The sequence below is a fragment of the Microchirus variegatus genome, assembly GCF_963457635.1.
Source record: "Microchirus variegatus genome assembly, chromosome: 20".
NCBI classification, from domain to species: Eukaryota; Metazoa; Chordata; class Actinopteri; order Pleuronectiformes; family Soleidae; genus Microchirus; species Microchirus variegatus.
The window spans coordinates 1028711-1040906 of record NC_139821.1 but is presented as its reverse complement, the minus strand read 5'-3'; the positions used below and the strand labels follow the sequence as shown (position 1 = coordinate 1040906).

General features: G+C 50.6%; 1 protein-coding gene across 8 annotated transcripts in view; it reads right to left on the bottom strand.

Moving 5' to 3' along the window:
* The window catches only part of ttn.1 (titin, tandem duplicate 1), a 149846-nt gene that overhangs the window by 43211 nt on the left and 94439 nt on the right, over nt 1–12196 (bottom strand). For all 8 annotated transcript variants that reach the window (XM_083906943.1, XM_083906948.1, XM_083906944.1 and 5 more), the window contains 24 exons: nt 9149–12118; nt 8752–9072; nt 8382–8666; nt 7996–8301; nt 7739–7902; nt 7301–7532; nt 6938–7213; nt 6555–6854; nt 6154–6456; nt 5766–6065; nt 5390–5677; nt 4990–5292; nt 4601–4903; nt 3993–4298; nt 3614–3901; nt 3242–3532; nt 2839–3126; nt 2471–2753; nt 2043–2350; nt 1856–1960; nt 1550–1747; nt 1166–1462; nt 480–1067; nt 90–392 (listed from right to left, as the gene is read on the bottom strand). In XM_083906943.1, coding sequence (XP_083763069.1) covers nt 90–392; nt 480–1067; nt 1166–1462; nt 1550–1747; nt 1856–1960; nt 2043–2350; nt 2471–2753; nt 2839–3126; nt 3242–3532; nt 3614–3901; nt 3993–4298; nt 4601–4903; nt 4990–5292; nt 5390–5677; nt 5766–6065; nt 6154–6456; nt 6555–6854; nt 6938–7213; nt 7301–7532; nt 7739–7902; nt 7996–8301; nt 8382–8666; nt 8752–9072; nt 9149–12118 — 9606 coding nt within the window. The remainder of the gene's footprint in view (nt 1–89; nt 393–479; nt 1068–1165; nt 1463–1549; nt 1748–1855; nt 1961–2042; nt 2351–2470; nt 2754–2838; nt 3127–3241; nt 3533–3613; nt 3902–3992; nt 4299–4600; nt 4904–4989; nt 5293–5389; nt 5678–5765; nt 6066–6153; nt 6457–6554; nt 6855–6937; nt 7214–7300; nt 7533–7738; nt 7903–7995; nt 8302–8381; nt 8667–8751; nt 9073–9148; nt 12119–12196) is intronic.

Genomic DNA, 12196 nt, shown 5'->3' with positions numbered 1-12196 from the left:
TAAACCAACTGGTGAACCACAGTACCACTGTTCACTGTTTCATCTGACTTTAACCCTATTAAATGATTAAAAAAAACTCTTTCACTTACAGGCAATAACTATTGTTCTGACTGGCATGGACGGTTCACTTGGTTCTCCAAACCCGGCTTTGTTCTCGGCAAGAACACGGAACTCGTACTCGATGCCCTCGGTGAGTCCAGTGATGTTGTAGCTGAGCTCAGTCACGGGTTTCTTGGAGGCTCTGATCCACCTCATACCCTTCCTCTCCTTCCTCTCAACACAGTAACCTATGATGTCACTTCCTCCATCATCAGCTGGTCTTCTCCAGGTCACGGACACTGAATGTCCGTCCACTTTGTCCACCTCTGGTTTGGACGGTGGACCAGGAGGACCTAAAGAGGCGAATGAATACATCTTATCGGTACTGTTTTTGACGTTTTTACGGTAAGCAGCGATACGTTCAAATAAACCGTACTTACCGAATCGATCGACCATTTTTACGGCCTCGGAGTGAGACGCCTCACCGGTGCCGTACTGGTTGACGGCACAGACTCTGAAGAAATACTCGTTGCCCTGGATGAGCTTTTTGGCCACATAGTGGCAGTCGAGGACCTTCTCCTCCAGGATGGTCCAGAGCAGACGGCTCGTCTCTCTCTTCTCTAAGGTGTAATATTTGATAGGTGAGCCTCCATCCTCAGTCGGAGCCGTCCATGTAAGAGTCACTTTCTCAGAAGAGACGCCGCTGCATTCAATGGGCCCCGGAGCACCAGGGACGTCCAAGACTTTGACCTTGACGTGTTCCTCCTTCACACCGAAGGGGTTGCTGGCAGTGATGGTGTACTCTCCAGAGTCCTTCCTGCTGGCGTATTTGACGGACAGCGTGGAGGAAGTGGAAGTGGCCTCGATATGAACAATCTCAGAGGGTTTTAAGTACTTCCCTCCCTTTGACCAGCAGGAGGTCGGCACAGGTTTGCCCAAAATGCTTGTGGCAGTGATAACAATGGTGTCACCGGCTCTGACGGTCAGACCTTCCATCACATGAGAATCAATGATAATGGTCGGTGCAGCTGTTGGAGGAAATAATGGAGGAAATGTTTAATAAATCAGGCAGGAAAAAGATAGACTCTGTAATGGATCTATTAAGACTTTCACGTCCATGCCTCACCGTATTCATCTCTGCAGATGATCGTGTCGGTCTGCTCAGAGGGCGGACTCAGAGCACCAGCAGCGTTCTTGGCCCTGATCCTGAACTCGTATTTGCAGCCCTCTTGCAGGTTAATGACGGTGTATGCAGGGTCCACCACGTTCATGTGATTGGCCTTCACCCAGATCTTAGACGGCAGATCGCGCCTCTCAACGATGTACCCAGTCAGTCGGTGGCCACCATCGGACTCTGGCTCGGTCCACTGGAGGGTGACGGTGCTCTGCGTGATGCTAATCACGTCAGGTTTACCTGGGGCATCTAAGGATACGGACAAAAGCAACGTTAATCACGACGCCTCCGATGCATCTTTCAGTATTTTATTACACTCAGTTTCTTTACACCTACCAATAGGATCCAGGGCAACTTGTGGGTCAGTGGGAGCACTCGGTCTGCCGATACCAGCCAGATTGATCGCCATGACCCTGAACTCGTACTCCAGACCTTCAGTCAGCCCGGTGACATTGTGTTCCTTCATTTTCAAGGCAGCAGGGCTTGCTCGTTTCCACAACATACTGTTCCTCTCCTTGAACTCAAGATGGTAGCCTGAACGTAGTCCCCAAATGTGCAAGAGAAATATATATAATATACATTCATATCAATCTTACATGGCACAAACGGATCCACAAGAGAGGTGTTGTAAGCGGACTGTACCTGTGATCGGAGACCCTCCGGTTTTTCTAGGATCGGACCAGGCCAGGTAAGCAAAGTTGTGACGCATGCTCATGAGCTGAGGAGGAGGAGGAGCATCGGGAACATCTGTGGAAAAACAGTGTTTTGATTTAAACGTACACTTAGTTTAAAAAACGTCATTTTTTAAAATCAGCAGTATGTGACTTACTGAAGGGATGTTTGGCCACGATGGGATCAGACTTGAGTCCTTCTCCAACACCGTACTTGTTCTCAGCACAGACTCTGAAGATGTACTCTGTGCCCTCATGGAGACCGGTCACCCTCATGGTGTTCTCTTCCACAGCCGAGCAAACCGTCACCCACATTTTGGTGATAGAGTCCCTCTTCTCCAGGATGTAGTTTGTGATGTCCGAGCCGCCGTCGTCCTTGGGAACGGCCCACTTCAGAGTAGCACCGTCGGCAGTAACGTCTTTGAACTTAACAGGTCCGACAGGGATGCCAGGTTTACCCACCACCCTAAAAAAGAGGGGACGATTCAGATTAAACTGCTTTTCAGTTTGATTATTTGGTCAAACGTTTCTAGGATTACTATTTTACCATAGCACCAGCCTTTACATTGTGTTCAAACATCCATACCTGATGAAGATGGTGGACTCCCTGCTTCCAGCGCTGTTCCTCAAGGTGATGGTGTACTTGGAAGCGTCGCTTCTCTGACAGTCTCGGATCAGGAGGGTGGTATTGACTGCAGAAGACTCGGCGCATATGCGACCAGTGTCTGTCAGATCTTCATCGTCTCCCTTCTTCCAGGAGACCTTTGGTGTAGGTTTGCCGATGATGGGGATCTTCAGGCGAATGGTGCTGCCCTCCTTGGCGACGTAGCACATGTCGGGAAGCTCCCTCAAGTCACAGCTTGGAGGAACTACACAGGAGAGAAGGAAAGGGTGTTTCAAAATTCCACTTTTTAAAAAACTCTTTAATCAGCTCTTAAAAATAAGACGACTCACTGATCTGGTCCTTGGCGACCACCGTCAGCTCCTTGTGGGAGCTTTCTCCCGAATCGTTCACAGCCTTGACTCTGTACTTGTACTCTCGGTCCTCCACCAGGTCCTTGGCGCTGTACTGCATGTTCTTGGACCTCATCAGCTCTTTGTATTTGTCATCACCGTTGAGAACCTCCAGCACGTAGCAGGTGATGCGGCTGCCACCGTCAGAGATCGGCTTCTTCCAGCTCAGAGTGCAAGAGTCCTTCGTGACCAGCAGGGTCTTGAAGTCCATGACCGGCCCAGGCTCCTCTGAAAAACACACACATAAGAAGTGAGACACAAATGACCAATGTTCACTCCAAATGTGAAGCACAACTTTGACGCCATAGTTAAATCCCCATAAATAAGGTCTGTCACCACCCACCTGTGGCTCTGACTGAATCAGCCGTCTCACAGTGCTCTCCAGCACCGAGACGATTCACCGCAGACACCCTGAAGCAGTAGAATCGACCGGCGACCAGATCTGGTATATCGTAGGAGCCCTTGGTGCAGTCGTTGGAGACCATGGACCAGGCCTTCCTCTCAGTTTCACGCTTCTCAACAATGTAGTGGGTGATCTCATAGCCACCGTCGATCAGAGGAGCGTCCCAGTAGATGGAAGAACTCTCTTTGTTGGTCTCCTTCACCACCAGGTTGACCGGTGGACCGGGAGTGTCTGCAGAAGAAGAAGAAGGACAACTGTGTAAATACTGAAGATGTTGTTATTTTCCGCATCAGTCCACTGTCTTTCACTCACCAAGAACTCTGACGACGACCGTGTACATCTTAATGCCGGCCAAGCTCTCCAGGTTCAGGATGTATTTGCCGGCATCGTATCTGTTGACGTTTTCCACCATCAGCATGGAGTCCACGTTACTGGATTTGATGATCATGCCTTGGCGGTCCTTGAGGTTTGTGTTCATCTTTGCCCATGTGACTTTAGGAACAGGACGACCCTTGATGGTGGCATGCAGCCTCATGGTGGCGCCGGCGCGCAGCTCCAAGCCCTCCTTCAGAAGTGCACTGAGCTCTGCTTCAGGGGGAACTTCACAAACACAAGGAGAAAAGATTACTCAAACCCGCTAACCCGTTGTCACAGATCTACGTGTACGTGTGTTGAAGTGCACAGTTCATACCAAGGATTTCCTGAGCGATGTGTGTGCCCGGCACTTCCACAGGTTCGCTGAAGCCGACCTTGTTGACAGCGGTAATGCGACACTGGTACTCCGACTTGTGAATGAGGTTCTGGACGACGTAGTGGGTGTCCTGCAGGTTCCTGGGGACGTTGCAGCGGATCCAGTCGGCGGTGTTGGTCCTCTTACACTCCACCAGGTATCCGATGATGGGGCTTCCACCGTTGTTGGCGGGGGCCGTCCACGTGAGACTGATGGTGCTGTAGGTGGTGTCGGCCACACCGGGGTTCACAACGGGGCCAGGGGGCGCTGTGGAGAGGTACAGTGATCCAGTTAACTCTGAGAACGTTCTATTTTCAAATGCACAGTTTATACAGAGGTTATAAGAATGTGTTTTATATCGATGTCTGAATCCTAACTTTGACTCAACAACACGTAAGAAGACTGAATATGTGACCTATAAACACACCCCCAGGATGTCCATATAAGGAGTTGTGTATTATTCCCACAGGTCTAAGAGTTCAGATTACTTAGAGGATTTCTTTGAACTCTGTGTGTGTAACAGGGAAAGTGATATGAAGGAATACATTTTGAGAAAATCGTGGACTCACTGATGGGATTTTGGGCAGTGACGCCTTCAGACGGCTCACTGGCTTTGCCAGGTCCTGCCACGTTGACAGCGATGACTCTGAACTGGTATTCAGTTCCCTCTGTGAGGCCGGTGACCTCCAGGCTCCTATCTGTCAGAGGCTTCCTGTTGACTCTGATCCACTGTAAGCCCTTGACCTCCTTCTTTTCCAACGTGTAGCCCAAGATTGTGGACCTCCCGTCATTGGCGGGCTCTTTCCAGCTCACAGTCATCTGATCTTTTGTAACGTTGGTGATCACTGGGGCCTCGCAGGGACCAGGGACGGCTGTGAGAAAAAACAGTCAGTATAGTATAGTATAAACAGTGTTGATACTATAAGAACACCCAGAGGAAATCCTTGCAGTGACTCACTGAATGGGTTATTGGTGATGACGGGGTCGGTGATGAGGGCGTCTCCAACTCCCCACATGTTCTCAGCACGGATTCTGAACTGGTACTCGTGACCCTCAATCAGCTTCTCCACGTTAAACTCCAGGACGTCCCCTTTGATCTTGTTGGATACCTGAGCCCAGTTTGCTCTGCTGGTCTCACGCTTGTCGATGATGTACGTGCTGACGGGGGCGCCACCGTCCTTCAGAGGAGGCTGCCAGGACAGCTTGATACTGCTGGCAAACACTTCGAGATATTTGGCACATACAGGTGCACCAGGTACATCTGAGGAGACAAAAAGTCAGTGAAGATCAACTCATGGACTGGTGAAGCTAGCTGTGGGCAAACCTACTGCTCGTAAGTAAAGGATGAAAACACTCACCAAGAACATTGACCTCGACCTGAGCACTCTTAGAGCCGCTGGCATTCTCTGCTAGAATAGTGTAAGTTCCTGTGTGGTCTTTGGTGACTCCTGTCATCTCCAACTGGAAGTGATGTCTCTGCTGGGTGATGACCTGGCCTTCACAGGACTTCAGGTTGTCGTCGGCCCTCTTCCAGGTCACTCTGGGCATGGGCTTCCCGAACACATCGGCCTCCAGGAGAACGGTGGATCCAGCCTTCACCTTGAAACCTTTTTGCATCCTGGCACTGAGCTCTACTCTGGGAGGAACTGTGTTGAAGAAACAGGAGATGAATCAGTGTCATGCTCAGATTTTTGGTCTTTAAGCTAAAAACCTGTGTTCAAATAAACGCCTCACCATTCTCTGCAGAGACCAGGACAGGGTCTGTGGGCTCAGAGGGTTTGCTTATGTTGACAGCAGTCTTAGCGATAACCCTGAATTGGTATTGCAGGTCTCTTTCCAGACCAGTGACTGTGTACTCTTCTGTGGGCACATTCTGACAGCTGGTGTTGCATCGAATCCAACTGTCTCCTGGCACCCGCGTGGCCTCAACAAAATAGCCAATCAACTTACTTCCGCCATCGTTTTTGGGGCGAGTCCAAACCAGAGTAACAGAGTTCTTGTTAACGTCCACGATCTCGGGTTTACCAGGTGCGTCTGCAACAAAACAACCCAAATGATCACACATGAGAATAGAACGTGAAACGAGAAAGGATCGGTGCATCGGCTCCGGCAGTGAACGTACCAACAGGTGTTCTGGCGGTGACAAAGTCGGTCTTCTTGCTTGGTTTGCCCTGGCCGGCGCGGTTAATGGCCGACACTCTGAAGGTGTACTCCAGGCCTTCTATGAGGCCGGCACACGGGTACTCGGTGTTGCGGACCACCGTGTCGTTGGCTTTAACCCACAGCAGGCTGTTCCTCTCTTTACGCTCGATGTAGTAACCTGTGATGGGACTGCCGCCGTCGCTCTCAGGCGTATCCCATGCCACAAACATACAGTCCTTGTTGGTCTTGTTGATGTGACAGTTGAGGGGCTCACTGGGAACATCTGATGACAACAAATGGAAGAAAAAAAATGAATGACAAATGAAAAACACACTGGACAGAAATGAGCGCCTTAATGTGAAATATTCCAGCGACACTAACCGAAGGGGAATTTGGCGACCATCCGTTCAGACTGGATGAAGTCTGACACGCCGTATCGGTTCTCAGCGCGGATGCGGAAGGCATATTCCTTCCCTGGAATGAGCTTTCCAATCCTGCAATTGGTCTTTGGGCAGGAAGAGAGCGCCGTCACCCAGTCGCCCCTGCTCACGTCGCATTTCTCCACCACGTAGTTGGTGATGTTGCTGCCGCCGTCCTCCAGTGGTTTGTTCCAGGAGAAGGAGCAGGCGTCAGAGTCTATGTCGCTGATGACCACAGGGCCCTCGGGAGGACCAGGGATGTCTGAAACACAGGACATTCAGCTGAGCCACGTTGTCTCTTTCTCAGTGAAAACTTTCTCATTTCCTGCTGTGGGTGAAACTGACCTTTGATGGTGATTTTCAGGGCTTGCGTGACCTTGGCAGAACTGTTCTCAGCGACCAGACTGTACTCGCCGCTGTCGGTTCTCGACACGTCTTTGATGATCAGCACGCACAGGTTACCGGACTGATGCACTGCCAGGCGACTGGACGGGACCACCGCGTTCTCACCGCGCATCCACTTGCAGGTCGGGGAAGGTTTTCCAGAGACGATCGCCTCCACTCTGAGCTTAGCTCCGGCTCTGGCGCTCGCCGTCTCCGGCATCACAATCTTTGGTTCCACTGCAAGTCAACGTAAAGTCATATTTAATGAGCTGATCTCACAGTGCTTCACCAAACCACTTCTAAATGATTTTTAGAAGAACTTACACATCTGTTCCTTGATCTCCACTGCCTCCCTCGTCTCGGTGAACAAACTCATGCCCATCATGTTTTTGGCAGCCACTCTGAACTTGTACCTCTTGCCTTCCTTCAGGCCGCTGATGCTGATGCTCAAACCTTTGACTGTAGTGTAGGCGTTCCACACTTCTTTCTCAGGTTCTTTCTCCTCTTCCACTGGAGGTGGGGGAGGAGGTGGAGGAGCAGTCTCTCCTTCTGCAACCTGTGGTGATTAATGACACAACACATCAGAGGGCTGAAGGCACAACCAAACCCTGACCACTGCAGAGCACCAAGTGATCTTGGGGGGGACCACTGAACCAGGGTGCGCTAACTCCAAAATGTGGAGGACAGCATTATATCAACTTATGACACTGGGAATTGATTGGTGTCAAAGTGACTTGAACACACAAACACACACTAACGAACCTCAACAGGTGCCGGAGGCTTCGGAGGAGGTTTGACCTCGATGTATTCAATGACATAACCGTCGATCTTGGCGCCACCGTCGCTCAGAGGCTTCACCCAGCCGACTGCGGCGCTGTTCTTGGTGATCTCCAGAATCTCAATCTTCTGACATGGATCTGGTTTACCTGAAAAGCCAAATCGGGCATTAGTGTCATGCAGACATGTGACTCAGATTGTGACAACGTGGGCAGCCGCGAGCTGGGTCTCTTGATACTTACTGACGGGATCAGAGGCCAGGTAGGACGTCGGTGTGACTCTGGGAACACCAGAACCGTACGCATTGACGGCTGTGACTCTGAAATAATATTCGGTTCCTGGCATCAGACCGCCGACTTGGAAGGGACTCTTATCCAGAGCGACCTCGGCCTTCACAGTCGCCCAGGTCTTACGGTCAATCTCGCGCTTCTCAACGACGTAATGAGTAACCTCGCTGCCGCCGTTGATCTCTGGGAGATTCCAGGCCAGCGTGGCAGATGTCTGTGTGATGTCACTCACTTCCAGATTCATCACAGGTCCAGGAGTGTCTGACAGAGAAGATCACGATGTTTAGATTTGACTTTGTGATTTTGCGATTTCAACAGATTCAAACAACACTTAGACTTACCAAGAACCTTCACGTTGACAAAAACAGCCTTCTCCCCGGCAGGACTCTGCAGGGTCAGGCAGTATTTGCCACTGTCGTTACGGTTGCTGTCGCGGATGACCAGGAAGGTCATGGAGTCGATGAGGTCAACATTTCCCCTTCTGACCACGTTGTCGATGCCCATCCTTCTCCAGGTGACCTTGGGAGCCGGTCGGCCTCTAATGGTAGCAAAAAGCCTGATGGGGCAGCCAGCTCTAACTGTCAGTCCCTTCTTCATGTTAGCATCCATGTCAATTTCTGGGGACTCTGTTGGAAAATAATGATAAATGTCATAAATGTCTTATATCACGCTCACATACATCTGTTATTGCACATTGAAACCAGTTCTCACCTAGAACCTCTCTGGGGAACACTGCACCCTCCAGGTCGCAGGGCAGACTCATGCCCACCTGGTTCTGGGCCGACACTCTGAATTCATAGGCAAGGTTCTCATCCAGACTTGTGACGGTGAATTCACACACAATCAGCTGAGCCGCCACGTTGCACCGCTTATAACCATCGTCTCCTTTTTTAGCACTTCCCGCCACTCGCATCTCCACCACGTAGCCAATGATGGGAGCTCCACCATCGGATACAGGCTTGGTCCAGCCCAGGGTGACACTGGACTTGGTGCTGTCCCGGACTTTCAGGTTGGTAGGAGGTGCAGGAGGCTCTGTAAGAAGACAAAACAGTGAGCGGACAAAAACTTGAGATGATGTCAACTCTACATTAACGACACTGTTACATACCAACTGCATCCTTGGCAGTGATGGTACGCGAAGCATGGCTTGGACTGCCGATGCCAATCTCATTGACGGCCTTGACTCTGTATTGGTAGTCATGGAGAGGCAGGAGTCCAGTAACTGTGGAACGGGTTGCGGGGAGTGGATCTTTGTTGACAGGAGACCACCTGACAGCATGCTCTTCCCTCTTCTCTAACAGATAACCTGTGATTGGTTTTCCTCCATCTTTCTCAGGTTCGGACCACTCTACAACCATCTCCTCCTTGGCAATCTTGGTGACCTCGGGTGCTTCGGGAGCATCGGGTACGTTGAACTGGGTGCCAGCAAAGATGGTCTCAGTCTGCACCGCAGGACCAGGACCCATTTTATTCTCAGCACGGACTCTAAAGATGTACTCGTTACCTTCAATGAGGCGAGTGACTTTAGCTTTGTTTGTAATGACAGCATTGGAGTGGACGGACCAAATTCCCCTTTTGGTTTCACACTTCTCAATAATGTAGTTGTAGATATCACATCCGCCATTATCCTCTGGGATTTCCCAGGTCAGGTGGCACCTGTCACTGGTAATACCAGACACCTTTAGATCTCTGATGGGGCCAGGTCGATCCAATACAACGACCTTAGCATGAGCAGAGCTGGTTCCACTGCTGTTGGACGCAGAGACAACGTATTTGCCACTATCGGTACGCCTGGAATTGGTGAGCAGCAGTTTGGAGAAGTCGGAACCAGTTTCAATCTGAAGCCTTGGGCCCTTCTTGATCTCCTCTGTGCTTTCATCCTTGGTCCATTTGACATCAGGCTGGGGTTTTCCCTTCACTAATGCCTCAATTGGAATGGAATCTCCTGCCTTGACAATGAGGGTTCCGTCGAGAATAATCTTGACCTCAGGATCTACAAGCTGTTCCTTTACCAGGACCTCAGGTGTTGACACCCAGTTGCTCTCACCGCCTTCATTCTTAGCCTGAACTCTGAACTGGTAGAACTGGTTTTCAACGCACCTGTCAGCCATGAAGTAAGTCTCTTTAATGGCGCCCTTGTGGAGCCTCTCCCATTCCTCAGCCTCCTTTGGTTTCTTCTCAATGTGATAACCAAGGTTACGGCTACCACCATCGTAGTCTGGCTTCCTCCACTTGAGGAAGCAGAAGGTCTTACCAATCTCGGCAATATGGAAGTCAATAGGTTCTCCTGGCTTCTCAATAGGATCAACTGCGAGGATCGGTGTCTTGCTTTCAATTGCTGGACCGGCACCAATCTTGTTCTCTGCACTGACTCTGAAGAAATACTCACAACCCTCCGTAAGAGGTGCTTTAATCATCCGCTTGGTGCAGTCATTGGAGACCACTGTCCATCCTCTCTGGCTCGGTTGACGGCACTCGATAATGTACTGTGTGATCTCAGTGCCTCCATTGTCTTCGGGGTTCTCCCATGACACCATGCAGGACTTCTTGGTCACATAGGCCACCTTCAGGTTCATACAAGGTCCTGGTGTGTCCAGCACATTGACAAGAATGGTTGCCTGTGCCTGTCCACTGCTGTTCTTGGCAACAATGGCATATTTACCGTAGTCTGATCGGACTGCGTCATTGATTACCAGTTCACACAGAGGGTAATTATTATTCATTTCAGTGCGCTTATCCCGGGTCAAGGCTCTGGCATCCTTGGTCCACGTGATCTCTGGATCTGGTCTGCCCTTCACCTTCGTAATCAGACTGATGATCTGGCCTGCTCTCACTGTCACGGAGTCACGGCAGGCAACGTCAACAACAACATCAGGAGGCACCAGGATGTCCTTTGCCAAGACCGTCTGGGCCAGTTCCCTCGGTTCACTGTCACCAACCTTGTTAGTGGCCCTGACGCGAATTCTATACTCCATCCCCTCGATGAGGCCTGGCACTCTGTGTGCACACATCTTGATGAGGTCTTTGTTGATTCTGTCCCACTGGGCACTTCCTGACTTCTGAGCTTCAATAACATATCCAAGAATAGGACTTCCACCATCTCTTGTGGGCTTGCTCCAGCAAATGTCAGCATAGGATTTGCTCCAGTCCTTTAGTTTAAGGTTGCTAGGAGGTCCAGGTTTGGTGATGGCACGAGTGGCCTTGATGGGGTCTGAGGTGAAAGAGGGGTCACTGATACCAGCAACGTTCTCAGCAAACACTCTGAACTCATATGTGTTGCCTTCAAACAGGCCTGAAACTCTGTATCTGAGGTCCAGCACAGGAATTTTATTGACCCGGATCCACTTTCCTGTCATTTCTCTACGCTCAACAACATAGCCGGTGACAGGAGTTCCCCCATCGTGGTCGGGCGGGGTCCAATCTAGTGTCACAGAATTTTCTGTGATATCTGAACACTCTGGAGGGCCTGGTGGTCCAGGGGGGTTGAACATGTGCTTAGCAATAGTGGGTGGACTCTCAAGCTCAGCACCGATGCCAACCTTATTCTCTGCACGGACACGGATAATGTACTCGCGACCCTTCTCCAGCCTGGCCACCTTAGCCCTGGTGCTTGTGCCGCTAGAGCTAACGACAGACCAGGGCACCCACGTCTTCTTCACGTCCTTCTTTTCAACCACGTAGTTGGTGATGGGAGTTCCGCCGTCATCTTTGGGTGCCCTCCACTGAATCATCATGAAATCGGGGGTGACCTCCAAGATATTGACGGGTCCAATAGGTGGCCCGGGAAGATCCAGCACAGTGACGTGCAGGGCGACGGCCTTGCTGCCTGCAGGGTTAGAAACAGAAAGAATGTACTCTCCGGAGTCTCCTCTCTGGCTCTCAGGGATGCTGAGGGTAGTCGATAATCCAGCAGTGTCGATGTGATAGCGACCCTCGGATGCTATCTCTTTGTTATCGGTCATCCATTTGGCGGTGGGAATAGGGATACCCATCATTTTGGCTGGAAGGACAACAGCACTTCCAGCTTTTACAACGAGACCCTCAATAAGCTTAACATCGACTTCAATCGTTGGCGCCACTGAAAGACAACAAAACAGCAACGATATTACAACAGTCTTTCAAAGGAAACAGTAGATTCAAGTCATTTTACAAGAAT